Genomic DNA, 26,872 nt, shown 5'->3' on the forward strand with positions numbered 1-26,872 from the left:
ATTTTGGAGACAAAAAAACTTCGAAGTTGTCAAAATGAAGTTTTGAATGTTTTTACTATGGTTTTGGAATCTGCTCTGAGGCAAACAAAAACAACGCAACATTCAGGTATCAGAAAGACTGAGGAGACTGTTTTTCACTTGATTCAAATTTTGTTTCCAGGAGTTAAGTGTGTCATACAATTGTTGCCACTGCTGCTTTCCAAAAGTCCGATGTGTGCTGTTACTGTAGAAGTAAAACAAAATTGAAAAAAGGGATTAAGACACAGCATTTTTGCTATGCAGTGCTCTTCTAGAATACATCTGTTTTACTTGTGTACATTTCTAGCTAGAAATAAGGTAAATCTAATCCTCCAATTCCAAATTGAATATGGAAACATCTATTTTTAGTCTCTGTATAAAAGGCTTCACCACACCCACGCCGTAGCCTTCCCCAAGTATTTAAAGCTGCAAAAGTCATTAGTATTCTTGCCACTGTTAGGTCATTAAATGAAATGTGCTGGAAAATAGGACTCTCTTATTAAATAAGCTAATCACATTCAATCTGAGCTTTAATAAAATTATGATAAATAGCAACTATTTAACTACAGGCAACTGATAGGAACAATACCTTGCTTCTAGTTAAAATATTAAACAGCTATATTAAATGAAATAATTAGAACACACTAAATTGTTCTACAAAATGCGGCAAAGAATTAAGTCTTACCTGACAACTACTTTTCTCTGTGTCTGATCAATTTTGCAGTTCACCATCTTTGTCTTTACAGCTGAAAACAGTAAAACGATTTGAGTGATACTTTCAAGAGATAGCAAGGACATAAAATAGTATAAGCATCTTTAAACTCAAATTCATGTAAATATATACAAGTAATAACTTGCTGGATGTTACAGCCAACAGCGAAACAACAACCTGGTAGGCAGAAAAGCAAAGTGACGTAGCAAGGTCATCCATGAATTCCTATGGTTTGGTGCCAATCTATTAAAGCAATATCCTGTACAGTTTTTATGAACTGTTCTCCCCTACAAACACATCCTGTTTTAATGACAGCAAGCAAAAACAGATGACAAATTAAACCTGCAAACAATTTATTAGTTCTATAAAGGATTATTTGAAATACAATTCCTGTCACTGAAAAGAAAACACTTCTCAAAAGTCAACAGTTGGCTAAGTCTTTAAATATGATGTTTCATACATGAATTTTTACATAAATTTAGAAATACAAATGGGGGGGTGGGGGAGCGCTTAAACCACATGTGGCTTGACAGACAAGTCTACATGTAAACAAGCAGTACCTTTTCATTGCTTAAGTTATAATATTCCATAGAGCGGTGTACGGAATTTGGCAAACTGCATGTAATGTTCTCTTAAAGATAACTAAGTATCTGTATTATAAGAATGGTGTATTTATCCAGCTTCTGTGTGTTAAACAACTGCCACTCATGTAAGACCCAAATCACATCTGTTCTAAAAATCCTCAAAACAAGGAATTAGTTTAAGAATAAAAACAAATAGTCCCCATGAAAAAAATGTGTAAAATATAAGCACGCTAACTCTTCTTACCATCAATGACAAATGCTTCTACATCATCTGCTCCAATCTGAAGTTCCTGCTGCATTGTGTCAAATGAGATTTCTTTGTTTTCCACTGCCATTCCCATAAAAGTAAGTAATCTCATTTTTGCCATATTCTGCTCATGCAACAAGCCTGCACAACAGAGCGTTAATAGTTTATGGGTATGAATTATAATTTGATAAACAAGTTTAACTATTTTCCACGTTCTTTCTACTACATATGCCTCAGAATAATTTCAAATTCACTTTACATCATTTGAGTAAATGTTCCCTATCTGGCTTTATCAACATTCCTGCATCTACCTTGTGCTTTACAAAGACACCCAATTTGCTCTTAGGTTCTTCTGGACCCAGTTATTGGCACTGAAAGTGCAGAAAAATGCAGAAAAACAGCAAAATCTTGGGTCTTGATCAACTAGTGTACAGTCAGCTCACATCTCCTTGAAATGTAACAGAATTTAGATATTCCAAATCAGTTACAGCAGTGTTTCCCAATACGGGGGCAGAATGTCAGAGGATGGGGGGTAGACAAAATTAGTTCAAAGTGCATCACCAGACAGAAGAGAAACGCAGTGGAACAGGGATGCCCAAATGACCCTAATGGTGCCCAAGCCCCCTCCCACTGCTACAATATCCTGAACTCTCATCCCCCTTGGTCCTCTTCCAGGATTCACATACCCTGTGGCTAAGACTAAAACGGAAGGTGGCTCCTTGAAGGCAACTTCAGATTTTTATTTATTTTTTTAAAGAGAAATATATCCTGTTGAGAAAGTATATTAGCCTTAACAGGGGACTCCTCTCAAACTTCAAACAACAACAACACAGGACACCTAGTGGCAATATATTCCCAGACATGCAGAAATGAAAAAATAGTAAAGGAAATGGAAACATACCTATATTGGTACTTATATAGCCCTCACCACCATAGCACAGGAGGCGTCAGTCGTCAGTGTATTATTTTTACAACACTCCTGTGATGTAGGAAAATGCTACTGTGCTCATCTTATGGATGGGGACACAGGCACAGAGATTACATGACTTTCTAAGGTCCTTCACACAAAGTCTGGCAGAGCAGGGAACTGAACCAGGATCTCATGAATCCCAGACCAAGCCTTAAGAACTAAACCAGCCTTCCTTCCTCAAGCAAGGCTTATATATGGCCCTTCCCCAACTGTCACACCTTATCTGGATATTCTGATTCAGCCAATCAAGTTTTTGGAGCTAAATTCTAGAATCTGCATAAAGTTTAATTAAAATTAACTTTAGTCACTTTAATCCAGTGTAATATAGATATTCACACTGCTCAGTAAATATTTAAGTTTGAAATTTATAACATCTGTATGCCAATAAAAGATCAGGGAAGCACATTATTACAGGACATCATGTTGTGTTAATTAGCAATAATTATGATGCAGGCTCCCTATCTGGCACAGATTCAACAAAAATGTGATCATCATAACTCAAATGAATGAATGAGAGCCACCAGCAACTATAGCTAACTGGGTGTAATGGAAATCTATAACCATCAAAAAAATCAATTAGTGCACATTAACCCTAATTAACAAATGCAAATGAGATGCTGATTAACTTTTTGGTGCAAGAAAGGTTGTTGATAACACCAGATTAGACGTGGACATGTTAGGGCGATTCAGTTGACACAAGATAATGCTACTATTGGCCTAAGTTGTCAGCATTAATAAAACAACAAATTGTAACAAACTGATGCCACCTGTAGGAGCCTTTATTGAACAGCTTTTACAGACTAATTTCATTTTTAATTCGTACTGAATCCAAAACAAGAGTAAAACGGAAGCAAGTACTCTATTAGATGCCAAAACTTACTACTTATAATTCATTTTACTCTGTTATTCACACTAATATTTATAGTTTCAAAGCATCATGCCTATCAAGAGGAAACAGCTAATTAAAAAAAATTCAGGAAAATAAGTTTAAAATGAAGCTATTTATAAAACTATAGCCAAATCTTCCTGAGAGATTTCTGTATCTTTTCTATCCCCGGAACGATTTTTAAAAGGTTTAGATTAAATGTGACCAGAAAATGTAGCTAGCATTGTAATTCAAAACTACTTTTATGTGTGTGTAGAGTCCTGGCCAAGACATGAAGAGATTCCTTACATAATTTTCTGACAGTTCAAACAAACACCAGGAAGTGAGAAAGCTCTTAAAATTGGACACAGATTACCTTTTTACCATTTAAAAATAATGTTCAGTTAGAAAACTGTAAGTTTTACAAGAATTAGCATATGTTAAATATACTGAAAATATCTACATTTTCAGATTTAAGGTATTTACTGATTAAACCTGTATATAGGAAAGGAAGCAAGAATAGTACTGACCATATTGGTGGGTGACCATAACACACAACAGATGCAAAGCATTTATTGTATATTTCAAAAATCAGCAAAAGTGCATTTTCAGCAATTATTTCTAGGAACAGACAAGCAACTTATTTATGGAGGTTCAAATATATGAAAATAGTTTAATGTATTACAAACGGTCTCTTTTGCACTAAGACAGCTCTATAGTCATTTGTATGCTTTTCTGATGTTTCAAATACACTCATGCAAACAGTAGCTGTGCTTTACTCTATCTACAATACACAAAGTGGCGCCATCAAACAGCAGGCTCTCTCTTGTCCATAAAATGGAAGTGCATATTGATGGTTCTAGTCATACTTTTATATTTTAATACAAAGTACCAGTGCCTTACAGTTTTCAGTAAAATTATTCTCAGACATACTACAATCCATTAAACCAAACGATGCCCATGTTACGTTGCACTAAACTATGTTTTGTTTTACAAAACTATAACATTTTTCTTGAATACCAGTACTGTCTTCATTTAAGTGTCATATCAAAATCAAAGTTATAAAAAAAATATTTTTTATGGAAACATTTATTCATTACCAATATGTCAAAACCTTAATGTAGTAATAAAAAAATCTGCATCATTGAGCAATTTCTGCATTGTCACTGACCCCTGTCCTAAAAAGCTGCAATATAGAAAACGTAATTTTACTGCATGCAATAGCTTATGAACCAGTGCTCCTTTGAAACAGTCAATTACACATCAATGGGGGAGTGTCAAAGTGTTAATTACTACTCCTTTTTTTCCACAGTGTGTAAATAAAGAGGGTGCTGACATTAACATTCCATTGCATGGCTTCATGTGATGAAACAAATTAACTGGGACAGAATGTGGTTTGCCAAAGCCGAATGCATCAGCAATGCACAAACATTTGCATCTCTATATATTATTGTACTTCACCCTTGTTATACTGCTAGGTGGTAGAGTTAAATCATTTAAGCAATAGAAGTTTAGAAGTAAAGGCAGAGGAATCCTCTTTTTTGAGCTATGAATAATGAAGTGCTCATGGAAGTACAGGACCAATAGATTCTTCCAGGTATGGTGTGGGTAGATACGATATAAGGTTCCTCGCACAGTTTTGTTAATACTCCCTAATTCTGACCTGCACAACAAACCAGAATCTTGTCAGCTGAACAAGGGTCAATCACACCAAAGCTTGGTGAGCTCTGAATCTAGAAAATGGGGACTAAGAGACTGTCTACTCTTGAAAGTTAATTTGGAGTAAGGTGTTGTGTGAATTCAAACTCTTATGGCTATTTCTGAATATAACTCCTTGTGTGACACTTATTTTGGAATAAGAATGCCTTGTTCCTATTAAACTGAATCAGAAAAGGCACCCTTATTCTGGAATACGCCTACTAAATTATTTGCCATCTTGGATTTAAACAAGATGAGAGGCCAACTCTGACTGAAACATTGAGCCCTAACTCACTGTCACTTCGAACCCTACATGCGCTCTTAAGGCTTGTTTACTCTAGAAAGTTGCTATACCAGTATAGTTAAAGCAGTACACTTCCCTAAAGTGGCTGCAGCTCTACCACTATAAAGGTACTTTATACCAGCTGATATAGCTATAACTGAAGCGGTATATAATGCACCTTTCAGGTAACATTGTGTCCGCATTAGGACTTTTACTGATATAACTATTTTGGTTAAAAAAAAATCACCTTCCCTAATCAAAACAGTTATACAGGCCAAACTTTAGGACAGACCAAAGCTGTACTATTATCTGAATCAAAAGTGTTGCAGGGTTCATAAATACAGAACACACAAGATCTGCTCAGTGATTGAAAAATCTAAACAATTTCAGATGTGTATATGAAAAAATGCTTTGGTATCAAATTATTTAAAAATTAATGCATTTTTAAAAATTCTGTACACAGAGCACTCTTCAGAAGCCAGGATGAAACCTTTATGCTTATAGACTGAGCCCTGGTACCAAGGCTCTGAGCCATAACAGCATGGTACTAAGGCAACCATAGTTATAAGGCAGGAGGTCAGAGGATCCCCTACTGGTCTGGATGATACCCTAAATGTCACAGTAGATCAAGTCTTATAAAAAGTTTTGCATTGTTTTACTGGAGAAAACACAAAAGATGTGCTCAGTGATTTAAAATTTAAATCTAAACAATTTTGGTTCTGCATATGAAAAAATGCTTTTGTATCAAATTATTTAAAAGTTAATGCATTTTTTGAAATTATGCATCTAAAGCACTGTTCAGCATAAGCTGGTGAATTTTCTTACGGTATCCCATGTTCCCAAAAAGCACCACATTCCAGGGGTGTCTTGCCAAGATGAGGGCTTCACTCCAGCACCTCAAATGTGAATTTATAGTTTGTTATCCTAACTGTTTTGGATTTCTGGACAAATGTATCCTTTTAAAGCTCAATTTCTGATGCCTGTAAGAGAACTCTCTCTCATTCAGTCTTATGACATACAACTTATGACAAGTTAATTGTCCAACTACCACAATATAAAATGTGTAACGTGTCACAGTAACCTTCTCCCCTGCCCCCCCGCTGTTATTCATTGTAATTATTGTGTAACTGACATTGCCAGGTTATTGGGAGAAGTTACATGTGCACTAATGTAATGCAGTAAAAACTGTGGGATTATTTTGTAAATGTATAACTATTCAGAAGAGTGCAGCGAGAGAAGAGTTAGCTCTACTCAATAATTCTTTTCAGAGTAACAACCATGTTAGTCTGTATTCGCAAAAAGAAAAGGAGGACTTGTGGCACCTTAGCTCACGAAAGCTCATGCTCAAATAAATTGGTTAGTCTCTAAGGTGCCACAAGTCCTCCTTTTCTTTTTGCAATAATTCTTTGTGCTCTTTAACCCATTTTTAAAATGCGTTCTTAACAGAAGCTGTCAGCCCTTTATTACCCAACCACAAGCCACAATGCATTAAAAAATGGAATACAGGAATTACTATACTCAATTAGGTTATTGATGCATCTCATCTGGCACCATATCTCCATCAATGACCAGCATGAACTGCTTCAGAAGAAGGTGTAAACCCTCCAAAAAAATCAACAATTACACAGCAACATGCCCATGAAGTAGCTTATTCCTAACCCCAGGTAGCTGTTTTATGTCCCGCAACATGGGGATTACATTTCCCTTTGAATTTATTATTAAAACTGTAGATGTTCTTGTGGATAAATGTCTAATACTTGACACATTCTTGTGGCAGTGAGTACCACAGATTAGTTGTGTGGTGAAAAAATCTATTTGGTTTATGATTTTAAAATTTGTTTCATTTTAATTTGTTTGGGTGCCTGCCTACATTTGTACTCATTTATATAATATGAGTATTCTCATGTAAGAAACTGGAATCCTAATATTTCAGCCCAATGTATCTTCTACTATAAGGGAGTGGAACACAGTGTATGCTTTGATGCGTGGATCGGATGAAGTGAGCTGTAGCTCACGAAAGCTTATGCTCAAATAAATTGGTTAGTCTCTAAGGTGCCACTAGTACTCCTGTTCTTTTTGCGGATACAGACTAACACGGCTGTTACTCTGAAACCGATAAAAAAAATTAAGTGGATTTAAATGTCAAATTTAAACAACCTTTTATGTATCTGGCTCTCTCCATAACCATTTATATTCTCAAGACCAACTGGTTTGCTTGAAAACATCTGTTCCTGAGCTGAATATGAAAAAATGACACTGCTTTGAAGCTTCATAGTCATTATTGAGATAACTATCCATTTAAATCATACTAAGACTCTACTTGACCATCAAAAAACTAATATAAGTTTTCCTCCTCTGAAAGACACCAGGCAATTCGTTATTTATGCTCAGCAACAAGTCAAATTTCTGACCCCCTATTCAGGTATTTAATTATTACAGTGATACTTCATAAATTTTAGTTTGCTTTGATTCAGCTTAGCACTATCGTATGTAAACAAATGTTTAGAGCAGAGGTAGTCAATTATTTTTTGTCAAGGTCCAAATTTCTTGGTCAAGGTATAGTCAAGGTCCAGACTCCAAAGAAAATAAAAAATCAAAAATGATAATAATAAGTAAATAAAAAGATTTCGGGGTCCATTCAAAAGCATCTGGTGGTCTGGATTTGGGGCACAGCCTGCCTATTGATTACTCCTGGTTTAGAATGTCACAAATTTCAAATTCTTGTACAACACTGAAGTGTTACCAACAGGTTTTTTAACGACTCCCTTACAATTACCACTACCTATGAAACACAGTACCTGAATAAGAGATAAAAGAAATCTACAGGCACTTGTCTTTCTATATACAAAAATGTATTAAAGCAAGTACCAGGAAAACATATTAAGATGTCTGACATGGGATTGCTCATACATGAAGTTGACAAACACAGTATTTGCTGTTAGAGAAAGGAATGTACGAGCTCAAGACAAACTGTAGTCTTGTCCAAAGATGGATGGCTAGCTAAGAGGTCTTAACCTCAATGAATAAAGAACTTGTGGCAAAGGCCCCAAACTTTAAACCTGGATAAGGAAAGGAGACAGGTAATATTAACTCATTCTAGCTAAGAAAAAGCCACAATTAAATGTACCTCCAAGTGACTGAGAAAAAGTTTCTAAATATCTATAATTAAAACCTAGTACCTGTTAGGTTCAGTAGTCATCTGCCTCTTTGCGGACATCACTATACTCTCTATACACATAAACCAGTAAGCTGTAATGTAGGGCATAGGCAGGACATGGAAGCGTGCCACAATTTATAATTCCACATCAGTTGTCAATGCACAGGCACTGAGCATAATAGGGGATGCCAGGCAACTTTTAAAATAAAATTAAAAAAAGATTAAGCTTTGAACCAACTGAGCAGGGAAGGCCGTTGACAGGTCCACATCCAAAGCCATGGAAAGAGTACTAGAAAGTCAGAAATGTAATAATTTAAAACTTACCAAGTGAGTCAATGAAGTCTTTGTTGTTCTGATAAAACTTGACATAGGATGCTAATTTAGCACTTACAAAAATGGTCAAAAGCTAAAGAAAAGAAGGAAAACCTCAAATATAAAAACAGTTTAACTAAACGTCATTACAATCAAACGGAACAGGTACCTCACGAGCATTTGCCCTGAAGGCACATGAAAAGGTCAGGTGCAGTTTAATGAATCTCTCTGAATGTACTTACAAAATGCAAATGGCATCAGAAAAAAAAAAGAATGAAGTTAACCATTTAGGGACAACATCTGCCTCTAGATAATGACCACTCCCACTAACTTCAAAATGGACAATTTGTCTTGAGCTTGTTTTCCCAAAGCCTACCTATGTATCTGATGGCAAAATCTGGATCTTAGTGACAAGATTTCCTTACCCAAAGTGCACTTGCTTTAGTGATTATCTGTGAAGATCATATTCATCATCTTAAATTAGATTTGTACCCTTTTCTTACAATTAGTCTAAGAAAACAAATCGCGAACACATTTTTTAATTAACCCCTTGCTCAAGCATCTCTTGCAGTCCAATGGTTGTTGTTCCTGCATAGGATGCAGCTGAAGTAAGTCAACTTCAAAACAGATTAAATCAACAAAGAAAAAAAAACCCACTCAGGAGATGTCAAAACAACTTTTCTGAAAAACAAAGTTACTTACATCATGGATAAGTTCTCCTTCCAAAAATTTCACTGGTTTTAAGGCAAGAAGATGGTCAAAGAGAAAGGTATTTGGGTCCTTCAGTGCTCGGACAATACATCTAATTAGGGAAGGAAAGTACACATGGGCTACAATAAATAAATGCACTGCCAATTAAATTAGAATATTTATTGTGCGCTTCCACAGTGCTTTCTAGTGAATCTCAAAATGCTTACCAAATTATTCAAAAACAATAGGCTCGCATCACCATTGTGAATATGAAAGTATTTTTAACCCCATTTTAAAGAAGGGGAAAACAAAGTCACAGTGATTTGTCCAACATCATAAAGAAAATCTATGTCAGAGCATAAAAAAGGAACCAGATCAAATCTTCCTATCCTGTGCTTTAGCTATGGACTTGGTTTTTATTCCCTTACGTAACTTAAATTATTATATATGGGTAAATTATCTTTAATATCACCTATAAGCTTCATAGAACCAAGTCACTTTGTGAAGATGGATTAGACTCAGACATGTGACACAAAGCAGAACAAACACCAAGAAGCTTAAACATATTAAGATCCATAATTTATTAGTTGCAGCTAAAAACTTTAAACAGTCCTATAAAGTTTCTATAACTCCTGAAAAAACACTTTTTGTTGAACTGCATGTTTAGTAATTATATTTACAAGTAACCAACCAAGTTTTAGGATAATATTAGCATTACACTAGGGCTTAGAAGTCCCAACCGAGATTGTGATCCCATTGCATCAGGCACTTTTCATTTACTGTAAAAGACAGACCACGCCTGGAAAAGCTCAGAGTTTGAAAAAACAAGACAAATAAAACAAGTGGAAGCATAGAAGTATTAGGATTATCTCACTTTACAGATAGAGAAGGGAGGCATGAAAAAATTAAGTGACTTGCCCAAGGTCACCCAGGAAGTCTGTGATAGGGCAGGACTGATCCTAGATCTGAATGCCTTAACCTCAAGGCCACCCCTCTCTTCTCAACACTGCTAACAGGTAAGAACAAAAGTACTTGGCCACGAGACTATAATACACAAGCAGAAACAAGTATTTGATATGATAGTTTGGTCTTTAGGGTATGTTTTTTGTACATAGATATGGGTATTTGGTGCTAGTAAGTATACAAATGTTAATTCAGTAATATAAGCAGATCCGGTATCAATGACTATAGTTAAGATTGCCTAACACTCTCTATTATGAAAACTTATTTTCAGATGCTCTAATTTTGCCAAACTTTAATCATATTGGCTGAAAATTCCCATGCCAGGTCTCTTCCTCAGACTGAATCCCTCCCCTGCCCCGCTATTTCAGTGAAAACAGTTCAGCCATTTTAGAGAACAAGATTAAGAAAAACAGATAGTTTTGACAACGTTATCCCCCCAACCCAGCTGTTTTGCTGAAAAACTCTATATTTCCATTCTTCGGAACAAGAACTTGAAACATGGCAGGGGAGAATCTTATGGTCAGAGAGGTGCATTTCTACTCTTCCTGTGAAAACTAACACAGATCTGGCAGACTTAAGACTCTGAAAAAAAAATCACAATTTGCACATGCTCAGTAGAGCTTGTTAGTGCTAAAATCTCCAAACATGCTAACTAAACTGAGCATGCTCCTAACCCCCGCATTGAGCATTTTGGAAGGAAGAGACCAAGATGGGTTGGGCTGGAAACCAGGAGGAGACCATGAGTTAGTTCTGGTTCTCCCACTGGTAGTTATTAATTCTATGCACTTTGCAACCATTATTGCTGAGCAAGGCCTCTCATCTCTAATTTAGGAGGCAGTCAGACAACATTCACCCATTTTACAAATAAGATAACAGATGACGTACTTCTTTTTTAAAAGTTTGCTTTTTAAGAGAGGGGGAAATTACATAAAAATGCTACTTTTGAAAAACATTAAAGTTGAAAAGTCAAGCACTCAAGAGTTAGAATTGTTGCAAGAATTCAGCCCTCTCACATGTGCTACAATAAGTCTTTAATTACACGATCACATGCTGTTTGTTCTACAGCATCCTGTGCACAGAATGAAACAGATAGCTGCAAGAGAAAAGAGGATTGCTTATGTTTAAGGCACTGGACTGAGATCCTGGAGATCTATGTCCTCTGCATCTCAAATTGGTTTCAGGATTGTGAGCTGTGATTAGCTACACATCTCCTTTAATCACATTCTAGGTGAAGGATTTTCTAGTGATCCATAGTGTGGTGATCCATGTAGCTGCTCCTGTTAATATTCTGAATTTAAATAACTTTACTAAGTAGATCTGAGGGAATGCTACATTCCCCAAATGTAATAAGGTTATCACATATATCAAAAGTTTTTGTTAGCTTTGATGTATGTGTGACCAAAATGTTTAAATCTATGGGTACTCACAGAAAAATGGGCATGGTATGACCCTATTTGCTCACAATCTCCAGAAGATGTTAGGATTAAATCGATTTATGAACAAAATTGAACTACAGCATCCGCTACAAAAAATTAACTTCCTCAATTTATTGCATAAGAATCAATGTATGGTAATTTACTCAGCGAGAGCAATGAAGGTGACCAGCAGGTACTTCTTAAGAGTATCCCATAACAATAAGACACTACACTGAATGAACTCAATAGCAAGGATGACACTTTTCACAATATTTTGAATATAACCTTTATAACCTTCTTTCTGTGTTATCCAAAGCCATGGAATGGTGTCTTGCACTCCATGAGACCTCCCAGCATACCCTCTGGGGAGTGGTGAAAGCTCAGAAAAATGGCCTTTTATAAGAAGTAGATAATTTTAAAAGAGTATTTCATCCTTCACAAAAACATGCTGTTCCCTCTGCTGCCGACAAGTACTTCCTGACCTCTAACCCTCCAGCAACAAGCTAGCGCAATCCCGTGCGGTTTGAGACCAATAGAATATTGAAAGGTAGGAAGACTCGCAAAGGAATCAGCTGAACATGCTCTGTGGGGTTTAACAAAGCTTTGGCATTTAAAAGTCAGTTGTGCAACTGACTTTTCAATGCTCTCATTATTTGGGGCACTAAGCACATAACCATACAAATACTGCATTACAAGTGACCTTCAAGGAAATCCAAGAGTTTCATATTACCTGTGAGCATCAACTCTAGCCTGGGAAGCATTATCCTCTGTGTAACTTCCCAACAGTTCCACCATTATTTTGGCTGCAGCGTCACTATGGGGGGAGGGGAGAGAAAAAAGTGTTACCTCTGGAATGCTGAAAAATAATTACAAGCTACTCAAATATTTAAATAACGCCATTATGAAGTTATAGTTCACCTGAAATTGTATTTGAAAGGATGTGATCAATATTAATTGCAGTGAAGAGGACAAATTAGCCAAATGTATTCATTCAATTGTGGTTTTACAAAATGTTTATCTTCACCCTTCATTTCATTCTCTTAAACTGATAAATTACCTGCTAGTTATGGAAAGCTTTCCTAGCTGGGAACCGCTTCACGTGATTCACTAGAACACTCTTTTTACACACATCTGGATCTAATCACTGCAGAATAAGTAGTACTGCACAGTTTACTTCAAAATGCAAGATGGCATATTTAAAGAGCATTTATGGTCAGAAAAGTGACTATGTAAAAGCAGCACCTTCTTACTTAACAGATCTGTTCTGTGAGCATTCAGAATGACATCTACTGACTTTAGTGTCAAAATTAAGTTTTTACTACTTTTTGCTCCTGTAAATCTAGCAAAGCAAATAAAGCTGAGGGTGAGCCAGATTGTTCTCTCACTCACATTCACACAATTAAGTTCCAATTGCAGAATTTTTATTATTGGTCATGATGTGGAAGTCAGATAGAACTCAGCTTTGGTTTGCCAGGCTTACCTTTAGAAAAAATCTTTACTAGTAAACTGAATAAAACTTGAGATGAAAAGCTGTGGTCTTGTCTACACTGAAGGTTTTGGTGGGGTTTTTTTTGTTGTTTTTTTTTAAACAACATCCTACCAGCACTATCAAAAAATGGAAATGCTAGTGCAGACCAGTTCCTAATTAGATGATGGAGTAGTAAACACACCAGTGACTGATGTATATGCTGGTGATTTCACCACTGCTAGCTGTAGCGAAGCCACCAACTGCTGGAGGTTTCACGAAAGCTTCAGCATAGACGGATATAATACCATTTCTATAGTCACCTTTCAGAAGGTATAACTACACTATAAAATAAGAGAAGCGGTTTTCCACATGGACAGAAGGTTTGACCTTTTCTTTAATGACGCAAACCTTCTGAATGAGTCACTGAGACCTGGAGGACATTACCAATAACAGAATTTAACCAATTTTGTGATTTCTACCCATGAAATCACTAACAACTCTCTCCTGAAACTATCTTACTACTTGCTTTGAAGGGGCTAATCTACATTTGGAACCAAATCTCAGTAAGGAGGATACTAATTCATGCACTTTTCTGAAAAGTGTCTAATACATTCATGAAAAAGATTCCTTCTCCCTTCCTTCCCTCTACACATAACACTGGGGATCCCTTATCAATCTGCTCTATTTTGCCTGTTAGTAAGAAGCTCAAACTGATTATTCTAACCTTCAGAGTCTCAGAGTATTTTTGTAACATGAAAATCTGAACATTTCCTTTAGAGCAATTCCAGGCACTGTGGATTTCCTTCTGTGATAAATCTACTTGTTTCATTTAAGAACACATTAGAATATCTGCAGATTTTTATTAATGGAAAGCCTCAGATTGCAAGGTTTAGCAGTATAGTCAGCATATAACTAGTTACCTTTAACCATGAACTCTGAACAAGTCAGAAAGGGCAGAAACTGAGTGATGAATTGTAATCACCCCGGGCAGTGTTGTGATACCATCCACATATGCCTAGCCCACAGGGGGCTCAGGTGAGAAGTGTTTTTGTATTTTTATAGCACTCCTCTTTTTTGCGTTATGTTATTATTAAGGAAAATAATATTCAAGAAGACACCTTGCAAAGCTGCCACTTATTAGGATCCTCTATAAGAAGAGGCTTCAAGCTCTCACAGAATTCTGGCATGATGAGAAGCAAGAGATAGCTGATTCAATCTGGCGATGGATGAAATGGGAGAACACCTCTTTTGCCCAAGGTGTTGTATACCCAGCGGAATTTGCCACAGAACTGCTATTGCTGCAGAATTTTATTCCATGATCAAAGCTTACTTTTTTTTTTTTTTTTTTTAAATTAAGATTCTAGCCCTTTTTGGTTGTGAATACAGGTGGCTCACCTTTGGAAAATCAACTGATGAAGTGCTGTCTGCATAAGGGCTAGTCTACATACAAACTTGCACCAAATTAACAAAAGGTATAAATTAAAAGCTTATCTAGGCATTTTCATGCATTGAAAATTGTCACTTTGGAAGACAAGTGGTTTAAGTTGTTATGGCCAACATACTACCTGTTTGCATGTAGACTAGCCCTAAGGCAGTGCCTACATTAGAGATTTTTGCACTGGCAAAGGTACATCAACGCAGTGAACCAGCATAAACAAACACCTAGTGAAGACACAATGAATCAATTTAAGATGAGGTTTACTGTATGTAGACAACCTGAAATAATGGCCGAGAGGCATGAACTGCCCCACGCATCTCAGAAAGCTGCTAGCTATAAAACCTAGTTATGAAAATTTAGGCCTTGCCTTCACTGCTAAAAAACATACGTTTTTACTAAAGCACCTGAGAGAGCCCAAGTTACACAATGAAGACTAGATACTTTAGTTTTAACATCAGGCAAACTTGCTGAGGTCAGCCCTATACATGCATCTATTTTAGCAACAAAAACAAGGCCTCAAATGGCAACAATGTTAACTATTTAATTGCTGATCATTTTAGTAGATACATCCAGCTAGTGTGCTTATCTCAAACTGCCTCCTACAACTTCCCAGCTGCCAAAAGCGCAATTTTCCACCCACCTGCCAAGATTTCCACCGATAAATTATTTTCAATTCTGCAGCACTTTGAAAGTGAAAAAATTAGAAACTAAACTAAAATTAAAACTCACGAAGAATACTGTTCTGGTTGTAATATTTTCATATTTAACATAGAGCTCTATTTTGAATTGATCTGATCTGCTGCAGAATTTAGGACCAGCTTGCTGTGGAACAATAGAGCCTTGCTCTTATCCTTGCTATAGGGCATTTAGCTCATTTTAGAGAAAATATTTGCCGCTCACTTTTTAGAAAACAAAAGATTTTTCACTTGTACTTCCAGAAAATGTAAAATTAAGAATTTCAAGAAATTAAACTCCCTCCCCTCCAATCTTTTACGTTCCCATAGAACAAGTACAGCAGACATTTCTGCCCTATTTAATTCAGTTCAATTTTGGACCGTGGATATAAATTTGGGTGCTGAACGTGGCAACATACATGTCAACATTTTACAAAAGCTCTCTACAATGCTGTACATCTCCTGTGTTGTGCACACTTGTATTTTTGATATTCTTCTGGAAAGATGACCCAGGCAAATACTTTCAGCTGCACTGGCCAATCTAGATGCATAATTAGACAAAAAGTCAATGGGAAGGAGGTGGCTGAAACCAGGAATAACAGAGGTGAGAAGGGGAACAGAGTATATAGGGGGGGTTTAAACAAGATTTGGTAATCACAAGTCACTCTACATTTTAAAAATTCCGTGGGAGGATACAACTAATGATCTTGCAAGATCTTTGCTGAGTGCTTCCTTGGGAGCACCAGAAGACTGGAAGAGAGGAGAGTCTGCTATGCCAAGCAGTTTCACTCTGCTACAGCTGGGTAAGCGCTAGGTGCAGCAGCAGCTAAGGCACAGAGCTCCACTGGAGAATCTCTGCAGGAAGAGGCACAAAGAGCAGGGGGGAAAAAACCATCTCCCCAACAAAATTCAGCTACCAATAAAGATCTCGGCAATAAGGCAACCCCTGCCATCTTCCAATTTTCCTCAGTTCACCGTGGAAAAATTAATATTATTTTCTTACTCCAAGGACGCCCGATGATTCTTGAACACTAGAAATAGGAAACTTCCACCAGAAAGTAGCAGGAGTCTCACTTATTACTGTGGGATAGAAGTGTGCATGTTTAACATCTATATTTAAAGTAGCCTTCAGAAGTTACTGGAACTGTACACTCTATGGTCATACACTATGGAAGATCCATTAGCTATACATATCAATCCATCTTACAACAGCTGGTGAGACATCAGAAAGTTAAAAACTTCAATTCTTCTAAATAATTATTTCTCCATTTCCTTTGATTAAAAACAGACAAAGTAATTGAAGTATGACTTTATCACTTAATTTTTCCATTCCCATTTATCTTCTCATACTGCTGGGTCTAGCAACATTCCTGAATGCTAAGGCTGGAATGCTGCTTTGAGTTTCTCAGAGTATTGCAGATAGTGCCTGCCCATTGATCCAGGAGAATGATCTAGGTCAAAGGTCACTCTTTATTTTCTTTCCCCTAAGAAGAATAAGGTGCTCTGAAAAATTGCCCTATTGATTGCAAACTCTGCACTGACCCAGATGGTAGTGCCATGCATGCAGGAGTTTGTGAAAGATATTTTAATGCTTAACTCTATAGTGCAGATATTTTTTACGATTTTGGTGGTAAAGTGGAATACATTACCAAAACCAAGACAATTTAAAGAAAATTAATTCATATACAGATTTGATAACTAGCCAAGTTAGAAAACAGTTAACTGTTTAAAAGACAATTGGAGCCAATTTGTTAACTTCCTCTTCAATTCAAAGATCTACAGGTGGAATTTGAAAATGATAATGGAAAAGCAAGCTAGTTCGATTGCAAATAGCTTTTCTTTTAATTAGATGACTTAAATGGATGATCCTTTATATCTTGGCTAATTTTTAATAACATTTGTAATGTTTGCAGTCAGCTAATTATCGTTTTGCTTTAGAAAAACATAGGGCTCTATAATTCCATTGGCATAAGCAGTTTTTACAGAGTAGAAATGTATATTAACTCAGTACTTTCCAAACATAAAGCACAGACTCTTCATTACATACAAGGTCTTTGGTTAACCTCTCAAAGAATGTGTAAGTATTATTCTGGCCACCTGAGAACTGTTATATAGTCTCATCCTTGAAAAAGTATTCTAGTGAAAATGGCTGAATGAATAAGAAGTTGAATGAAGATTATGGCTCAGATCCTTGGCTACATTGAAGGCAATTTTACACCACAATATCACTGTAAATCATCCCTGATACCAGATTAGCCACTCTTGGGAGCCTTACCCCAATTTAGGGCAGGATCCCCTGAATGACAGCCAACATAGCAGTTTCCCAACATCCATGACCAGTGGAACCCATGAGTAGTTGATCCCTGGTTGTCATATGTGAAATCTAGCAGTTTATACAAACTGAAAATCATTCCTCTCGAAGATTCATTTAAATACAATATTTTTTGCCCTCTTCTTGCAGCAGGGCATGTAGCAAAAACCATCACAATCACGCTGTCCTCCCAAAAAACTGACCAAAACCTCAAACCTTTAATTACAAATATTTTAATAACCTCAAGTCCTTTTTAAGTAAGCGAAGGAGAGGGATACCGAAAGTGTGTGCATAATACTCTCAGGTGCTGTGATAATAAGCCTAGTAAAATAAGATGCCTGCTTGTCCACAAAGATAAAGAGGGGGCTGTCCATCTACATAAAGGAAATGAGTGTTAAAAACATACCAAAAATCCTGAAACTGTTGTGTAACAATTCTTTATTTAAATCTGAATGAAAAAAAGTTTACTTTTGTGAAGGCAAGGTTTGTGTCTCTTGTTTATCCTTTCTTATCAGTAAATGTAAAGAGTTATGCTGACGTGTACAAACAAGAGCTGCTGTCAATTTATTAACACAAATTAATTTGCAGGTAGACTGTACAGAATTACATAAAATGTCAAATTATTTTGGTCAGCCTACTTCATTAGATCAGACTCCTATAATGATCCCCAATGATTTTTTAAAACAATTCAGTAGGTATTATATTAACATTAATTCCCATGTCTAGTGCAAAGCTTTGTCTCGAAGGTAATGTTTATAACAGCAGACTGATTGTGATAACTTTGATTAATAGACACTCCCCCAACCAACTGAACAATAGAGATGGCACTACACACATTTTAAAACATCAAAGCTCAATTAAACAATAAACTTGGCATAATGCTATCATTTCGAGAAGGAAAGCAAAAGTTTTACTTTTGTAAGTTTATAGCTTTCAATCAACCCATTAACTTTAGTATCTTCTAAGAAAAAACGGTTTAACTTAAAAGAGCTCTTAAATACTAGTTTAAGACGTAATAAAAGTACGTCCAGATGTATTCGATGAGATTTAAAAGATTTACAGTAAAGAATAGTGTAATGAAAAACAATTTCCCCCCCAAATCTTACACTATATACTAATTTAAAACTACTGAAATTCTCTAGTCTCTTATTTAACTCAACATACCTCTTCTTGCAGTCCACCAATGCATCATACAGCAGTCTCAGAAGAGTATGTTTTTTCTCTGTGCTGAGATTCCAGTCAGAAATCCACTTTCGAACCTTCATAGAAAACAATTAAAAAAAGTGTTGCAAACGTTTTCTGAAGAGTAATCTGACTGTTAACGTTAGAACTACAAACACTGCCCACTTAAACATGACCCAGGCTCTCCTGAAGAGGAAAAAGAATGACGGAAAGGATCTTTCCCAGAGATCCCTGTCTGGCTCTTCTGGGTATTCACTCCGCAGTCCAAAAATCAGGAAAGTGCACCACTGGAGGGCCAGAAATCAGTACCTCACACCCTCTTCCTAAAGGAGGAGAGTGGGCTTACAGATCTCTGCCTCCATAGTGAGGGACATCAAACTAGTGTCCCAAAGCTGGTTACAGCACTTTTCCCACACCCTGCATATTCAAACAAAGCTCAGACAGATCTGATGTGTTTAACATCAGGGAGAGATGTTTACTTTCTAGTTTGCTATGAAGAGCAGTTTGACTTCGATTATAGGGACAAAAACTTCTTTTAAAAGGTCAAAAACCACAGTGAAAAATTTGGTTTTTATTCCAATTGAGCTTGATAATTTTTAATTGTGATAGCCACTATGTATTACCTCTGACTACCTGCATACAGTTAATATAGAAAATAACTAGTGACACCACATCAATTACCTGATCTAGTTCAGTTGGAATGTACTGAATGGCACCACATGCTGAGGCCACTTTAATAAGGCTGCAGTAGACTGTATATCTCACAGGAGTATTCTTATCCATACCGTGGAAGAGATTGCTCAGCCTAAACCACAAAGAACAAATCAATTAACCCTAGCAGGTTTGGCAATTAATGAGGTGAATACGTGCAGACACCAATGTGTCCACTGACATGTGTACTAGTATATAAAATGTAAATCTGTCTAACCACCATTAGAGCCCTGTGTGGATACAAAATTTATATCCACGGATATAAAGCAGATATCCGCGGAGCTGATGGGCTCTAGAAACAACGAGCGAGACCAGCGCGGCCATGGCCAGCAACTGGGTCAAGAACTGCAGCAGCAAAAGCAGCAGCAGGTTGGGCCACCACTTGTAGGAGCCAGCACCCAGCCCAGGCAGCTGGGCCGTCCCCAGCCCCATCCATTGAGCCAGACACCAGGCTCACTGGCAGCTGTCCCTGGTCGCACTAGTGTGTGCAAGCGGCTTGCATGCTACCAGACAAGAGTCCCTTCCACACAGCAGTCCAGGAATATGCGAGTTGCTTGCGCATACTGGTGTAACCAGGGACAGCTGCCAGTGAGCCTGCTATTCTTGCTAGTTGTTGCTATAGCCCTGCAGCTCCGCGGATAGCCACGGATATAAATTTTGTATCAGCACAGGGCTTTAACCACCATCATCTCAGTGCTAGGACAGAGATGACAATGGCTTACTGTTTTATAGCACCTTCCATCAGAAGATCTCAAAGCACTCTAAAAACATTAATAAATTTAGCCTCAGAACATCCCAGTGAGGTAGGTAGGTATCCCCACAAATGGGGGAAAAGAGGCAAAAAGGTGACAAAAATGCAAGGGTCACACATGTACAAAGATTCAATAGAAGCCAGTTTTCAATTCCTAGAGGCCTGTACTTAAAAACAAAAAACAAACCAAAACACACACACACAACTATCCCTCCTCCTGAAAGGAAGGATATTTTATAAAATATTTTAGTTCCCCTGATCCCTAAGGGATACTTACAGCTGCAGCCTCAGAGATGGACGCTCGCCTTCCCGAAATTTTACCAACTTCTCACACAGGCTTTCAATTAAAGCTTCTTGTTTGTCAGGTTCCAGGATAAGAAGCAGAGATACTACACTGTTCATTACACTTTCAACATCTATACATAAACAAAACATGCATCAACTTAACGCTACAGGCAACAATTACTTCATCAGTGCTAGAAATGCTCCTGCCACTAATGCTTATTTTGTCTCCCCATGACATACTGGAAAAGGGCAATTCCAGCCTCATAGGCTTTTTACAAAATCAGTTATTAAACTGGACAAATATAATGTGTGTGACAGCAGCTCAGTTTAACCTGCAATCCCCTGCCAGCGTATCTCAACCCTATTTATTTTCCACTTCTAGGGTGGAAAGAGAATTTGGTCTCCATGACATCAATCTCGATATTTTATGGGAAGCCAATGTAAATTAAAAGACCTCCATCCCTATCTTCAAAACACTCAATGGCTTGGGTTCAGCACATCTAAAAGATTGCCTAAAATTTAAGAATGAGGACTATGATCAACAACTCTGTACCTCAGGCACAATGGTGCTTTATCACAAGAGTAAAGCTGATCTGCCAAAGACAAAGCTTTTTCAGGAGTCAGTCCCAGACCGTAGAACGAACTCCCACAGAAACTAAGGACCATCAATAAAGCTCATTTCCTCTGCAAGTGCAAGGTGCACTTTGACTTGTCTGCTCTAACAAACATACAGTGACATGTCCATATATATTTTAAAAACGTACCAAAACACTACACTGCAAACACAATCCCCCCTTCACTCCCCCCCTCCCCCGGGAGAAGATAAGAGGAAAATTAACTACATGTGACAAATGTTTATTACATTGCTTAATGCACAACTGGAAGGCACTCAAATAATAGTGATAAGAGCTGTACAAGAACCTACAAAGAATATGATTCTCATTGAGACTGCCAACAAGGGTGCCAATTAACGGCAGCCATAGCTGCAGTTTGTGCTATGGACACCTGCTCATGACAACACAGACCCAAGAGCACCTTGGTTTCTGAGCAGCCAAGAGTTTGCAACAACTTTCCATCACTATCTACACCGGAGTAGTAAATCCCCTGGTTCGCCCAGTCCTTGCGCAAACTATTTTTAATCTCAAATACCCTGATGTCCAATAAAAAGATCACTATAATATTCCAATTCACCAGACTTACTAGACTGCCAAAATGGAGATGAGCGTTCCCAATATTTATCTTCTGGGATTAACTGTACACCCCAAAAAGCAATGTAAAAAAAAATATTAGCTTCCCCATGACAAGCATGGCAGACTATTATGAATACAATCTTCTCCAAATAAGGCTACTTCAGTTTAAAAAAGTATGGTCATTCTGGCTATAGAATTATGGGGTCTATCCATATATTTTACGTGCATTTGTCTGCTGCAAGATGCTAAATGATCAATATTCATAAATATTCATCCCTAAATGAATCCTCACCCTTTCAAATAAGACAGGCATATCAGCTATCGATTTTGTCACACCTAAAAGATATAGCCATATACAAAGAATAATTTAGAATATAGGATGCACAGAAACTCAGGTAAGAGTCATAGTACACTTAACATTTATTGCAATTAGTACTGCATCCTGTCGAAAGGTCTCAGAAGACAACGTTACATTTCTAGGGCAGGGTTAACTGATTTAGTTTACCCTCAACGTTAACAGTTACTTGCATCAAATTTCCTCATTCTTCTTAAAGTTATGCTGCTACTTACTTGAATGGCTCTCCCTGCTCTTAACCAGCAACAAATCTTATTTCACCACTTATTTTTTAAATGGAAATTGGTTTTGTACATGATTAATCACCCATCTCAGACACAGTCATAAGAACATAAGAATGGTCTATCCAGCACAGTATCCTGTCTACTGACAGTGGCCAACGCCAGGTGTCCCAGAGGGAGTGAACCTAACAGGTAATGATCCAGTGATCTCTTTCCTGCCATCCATCTCCACCCTCGGACAAACAGAAGCTAGGGACACCATTCCTTACCCATCCTGGCTAATAGCCATTAATGGACTTAACCTCCATGAATTTATCCAGTTCTCTTTTAAACCCTGGTATAGTCCTAGCCTTCACAACCTCCTCAGGCAAGGAGTTCTGCAGGCTGACTTGTGCTGAGTGAAGAGGAACTTCCGTTCATTTGTTTTAAACCTGCTACCCATTAATTTCATTTGGTGGCCTCTCGTTCTTATATTATGGGAACAATAACTTTTCCTTATTCACTTTCTCCACACCACTCATGATTTTATATACCTCTATCATACCCCCCCTTAGTCTCCTCTTTTCCAAGCTGAAAAGTTCTAGCCTCTTTAGTCTCTCCTCTTATGGGACCCATTCCAAACCCCTAATCATTTTAAGAAAAGGAGTATTTGTGGCACCTTAGAGACTAACAAATTTATTTGAGCATAAGCTTTCGTGAGCTACAGCTCACTTCATCGGATGCATCAAATAAATCTGTTAGTCTCTAAAGTGCCACAAGTACTCTTTTTCTTTTTGCGAATACAAACTAACCCGGCTGCTACTCTGAAACTAATCATTTTAGCTGCCCTTTTCTGAACCTTTTCTAATGCCAGTATATCCTTTTTGAGATGAGGTGACCACATCTGTACGCAGTATTCAAGATGTGGGCTTACCATGGATTTATATAAGGGTCCAAACTATATTTCCCATTTCTTCAAAAGGAACTGCATGTCATCAAGAGACAGGACTGAATACAGACACATTTTGCCTTGTTTGAACTACCACACTGAAGGAAACACATTTCTTCACCACTGTGGGAAATTCTGCCCTTTTGTGGGTTAACAAGAGCCTGTTGTACTGTAATAATGTTGACACTTCTACTGAATACAGTCTGTTCATGTATGAGTCTTTATGTAGTGAAGGCCATGGAACAGGTTTCCAAACCTTGCCAACAGTTATCTGAGAGGGTGTCTGTGCAAATGATTTATTTTGTCTTCTTTTGTGTCTGCATTATGCAGATTCAAAGAGAGGAGGCAAAGAATGGCTTAACTCCCACAGACCACTACACCATGTGCCGCAGAGACTAAACACTGCCTTACATGGCCTCTAAGTCTATTTGTGAATTTACACCAGCCAAGGACAGGGTGAGTATGGTATCATATCACTTTCACTGTAGGTGAATAACCTCAGTACATAGCAGTTTCAAAGTTCCCAGCTGGGATTCTTCTATTACTGACAAAAATTAATGTTCTTGTATAGGCTGGTCCCTTTAAAAATTTAGGGTGGGATTTTCAAAAACTCCCAGCACTGGCCTAGTTCTGTTCCCATTTAATTCAACAGGCGTTTTACCACTGATTTCAGATGGGTGCGACACTGAACACTTCTGAAAATCCTACTTAATGCATAATGACCTTCCTATGAGTACTCTCTCTATTGGTCTCTCTGCCGTGCAAGTGCTCTATGTAACTTAAGGTGACTCACAAGCTCAGTCATCATAAAGTTCCTGAATATGCTAATCAAGACTATCCATACCAAGACTTTCAAAGACACAAACCTTTATCATCCTCCTTTAGACATACATCACAGACTTCAATAATCTGAGCCAAGTCACTGTGAAGTCCACCTTCAGAGTTCTCTTCGGAGATCTCAGCTCCTTTAGATTTCAGATAAGCTCGAAGTTCTGCAGCCTTTTAAGGAAATAAAGAAACTAATACAAATGTACATACTACTAGCAACATCTTATTGGCGGTCTTCACTTGAATGAAAAGGTGTGCTTTTAACTCAGATTAGCTAACTTGAGGTAAAATCCTAGTAAAAAGCAAGACAGTTAGCTGGTTCCCTCATAGTCTTGTGTGAAAACTACAAATGTCTTGCCTTCTCTAGGATTTTACCTCAAAGTAGCTAACAATCTGAGAACATACCTCCTCCCTGGTGACAAGGCCTATACCTTAACTTTACAATCCAACACTTTACTAAATGACAAGAGTATAAGCTCTTTGAAGTCATACGTTTGTACAGCGACTAGCACCACAGGGTCCTGATCTGATTGTGACTTTTAGGTGCTAGTGCAATACAAAGATAAAAATGTTTTCAAAAGAATTTATGTCAAGGATCAAAATTAAATAAACATGGTATTACTTAAGAAATAACTGAAAAGTACATTTCAGAACCCCACAAGAGATTTTGGATTCAATGTTTGAAGACCTGTTACTAGACGTTCATGCCACAAATTTCTAGTCTCTGTGGTTTAAGAGTATTTTCAATGTTTGTTTATTTTGCAGAACTTAAATATTTTTTTAAAAGCCTTCAGAAAGTGAGCAAAAGCTCAGAAACACGAGCCAGCGCACACCATAATGGCAATTTTAATACCAAGAAGGTTGAAAGAATAAGTAATGTCGGATATCTGAGTTAACTTTCTTTTTTTCTCTCCTCAAAGTGGGACTCGGGGGGAGGAATGAAGGAGGAAGGGAGAAATAAAAGATGTTAGAGGCATGGGATTTGGGAGCAGGGGATTAAGAGACAATATTACATGAAATAATTAATATTTAAACTAATCAAAGACACAAGAAATGCATTAAATTTAGTGTTCTAACTTTCAGCGAAGTTTATTTTAAAGGGCCTCATGGAGCTCCCAAGCATTTTGATGGAACTTTTGCAATTTCCTATTCCCACAGTCTACAGAGCTCCAGCAGGCACAAGGGTAATATAGTCCAGTATTCATTTAAAGAAAATGGTATACAACATGTTCATCAGTGCTTCACTTATTTGTTTTCTAGTCTCAGGAAATGTTTTAGGTTTGTCTTGCAAACATTGTTTAGTCCTTAACAAAGAATGTAACACCCTATAATATTTGTAGATTAAATATCAGCAAAATGATATAAAACTGAACCTTCCATTCAATACTATATATATGCTTTGTGTCCTCAAGAGTTTCATATTGCTGAGCACTGTTAAAACACCACCTTGTTTCCTCTTAAGAGAGATTTCAGTAACAGGTGAAATGATATGTACAAAGTGCTGTAGGATCATCTGGGATAAAGAGTTATATAGCTCTGGTATTAATTCTGACTTTAGAAAGGCTTTGTACGAAAAATCCACCAGACCCCACGCTCAGCGCACTGAGGATCAGTTACAGCTTCTAGCTATCAGGGCCATTCTAGGATGGACTGAAACTGACCACATGGGCAGTGTTATTGTAGCCCCGTTCGTCCCAGGATATTAAGGACAAGGTGGGTGCGGAAATATCTTTCATGGGACCAACTACAGTTGGCGAGAGGGACAAGCTTTCTCAGAGCGACACAGAGCTCTTCTTCGGGGCTTGTCTTTCTCACCCACAGAAGCTGGTTGGATAAGGGATATCACCTCACCCACCTTCTCTCTCTCTGGAACTGACCAGCCGATTACGGGGACACCGGCAGGAAGATCAGTTGACGCTTTCCAACCCCGCCCCCGTCCCGGGACAGGCCTGAGGCAGCCCAGCCCCCAAGGCACGCACGGGATCGGGCGGGGGCGCGCAGCACAAGCGACAGGGGCGGCCGGTTCTGGTGGCTTCCCGAGCGTCCCTCCCCCGGCCGTTAACCGTCAGGGAGCCGGGTCACTCAGCCCGGGCGCGCCGCGGGCTCGCTGCCCCCACCCGACAGCCGGGCGGCTACTAGCTCCCCCTCCCCGGGCCCCTCGGCTTGACACTCGGTGGGTTTGAGTCAGGGAAGCGGCGCCCCGGGACGCTGGGAAGCAGCCGGACACGCGGTGCGGGCCGGAGCCGGCACTGGGAGGCCCCAGGAGGGAGCCGGGTCCAGGCGGAGGAGAGGCGGCTGCACCGCCCAAACCGCGGCCACCCAGCGCGGCTTCCCCAGTCCCCTAACCTGGTCCTCCTCGGTAATATCGATGAAGGCCGGGACGCTCATGGCCGCGACGGCTCCCCTGCCTGGCCCGGAGAGAGCACGCCACCCTCACCGGAAAGGTGGTGGTGCGTCACTTCCGGGACCGCGCACAGTCTGCTTCCGGGGTACTGGCCGCTCTGCCCCTCCCCCGTGGGGCCTGGCGGACGCCAGCCTGCCAGGCAGCCGCCGACCCCCTGTGTCGGGCCAGGTACCCGCGGAGATTCGCCCCGGCTCTGCGGTTGTTGTGTAAAG

General features: G+C 38.4%; 1 protein-coding gene across 1 annotated transcript; it reads right to left on the reverse strand.

The window, feature by feature from the left end:
* Positions 1-35: 35 nt before the first annotated feature.
* Positions 36-26,757, reverse strand: EIF3M (eukaryotic translation initiation factor 3 subunit M). The gene is made up of 11 exons (XM_084630890.1): positions 26,603-26,757; positions 24,295-24,427; positions 20,727-20,865; positions 19,669-19,792; positions 18,970-19,064; positions 12,645-12,728; positions 9,549-9,648; positions 8,859-8,940; positions 1,559-1,702; positions 704-764; positions 36-223 (listed from the first exon to the last, which is right to left on the reverse strand). The coding sequence occupies exons 1-11, from the start codon at positions 26,642-26,644 to the stop codon at positions 103-105; spliced, it is 1,125 nt and encodes a 374-aa protein (XP_084487016.1). The 5' UTR covers positions 26,645-26,757; the 3' UTR covers positions 36-102.
* Positions 26,758-26,872: the final 115 nt, after the last annotated feature.

This window comes from Lepidochelys olivacea (assembly GCF_965140295.1).
Source record: "Lepidochelys olivacea isolate rLepOli2 genome assembly, chromosome: 6".
Classification (NCBI taxonomy): domain Eukaryota; kingdom Metazoa; phylum Chordata; order Testudines; family Cheloniidae; genus Lepidochelys; species Lepidochelys olivacea.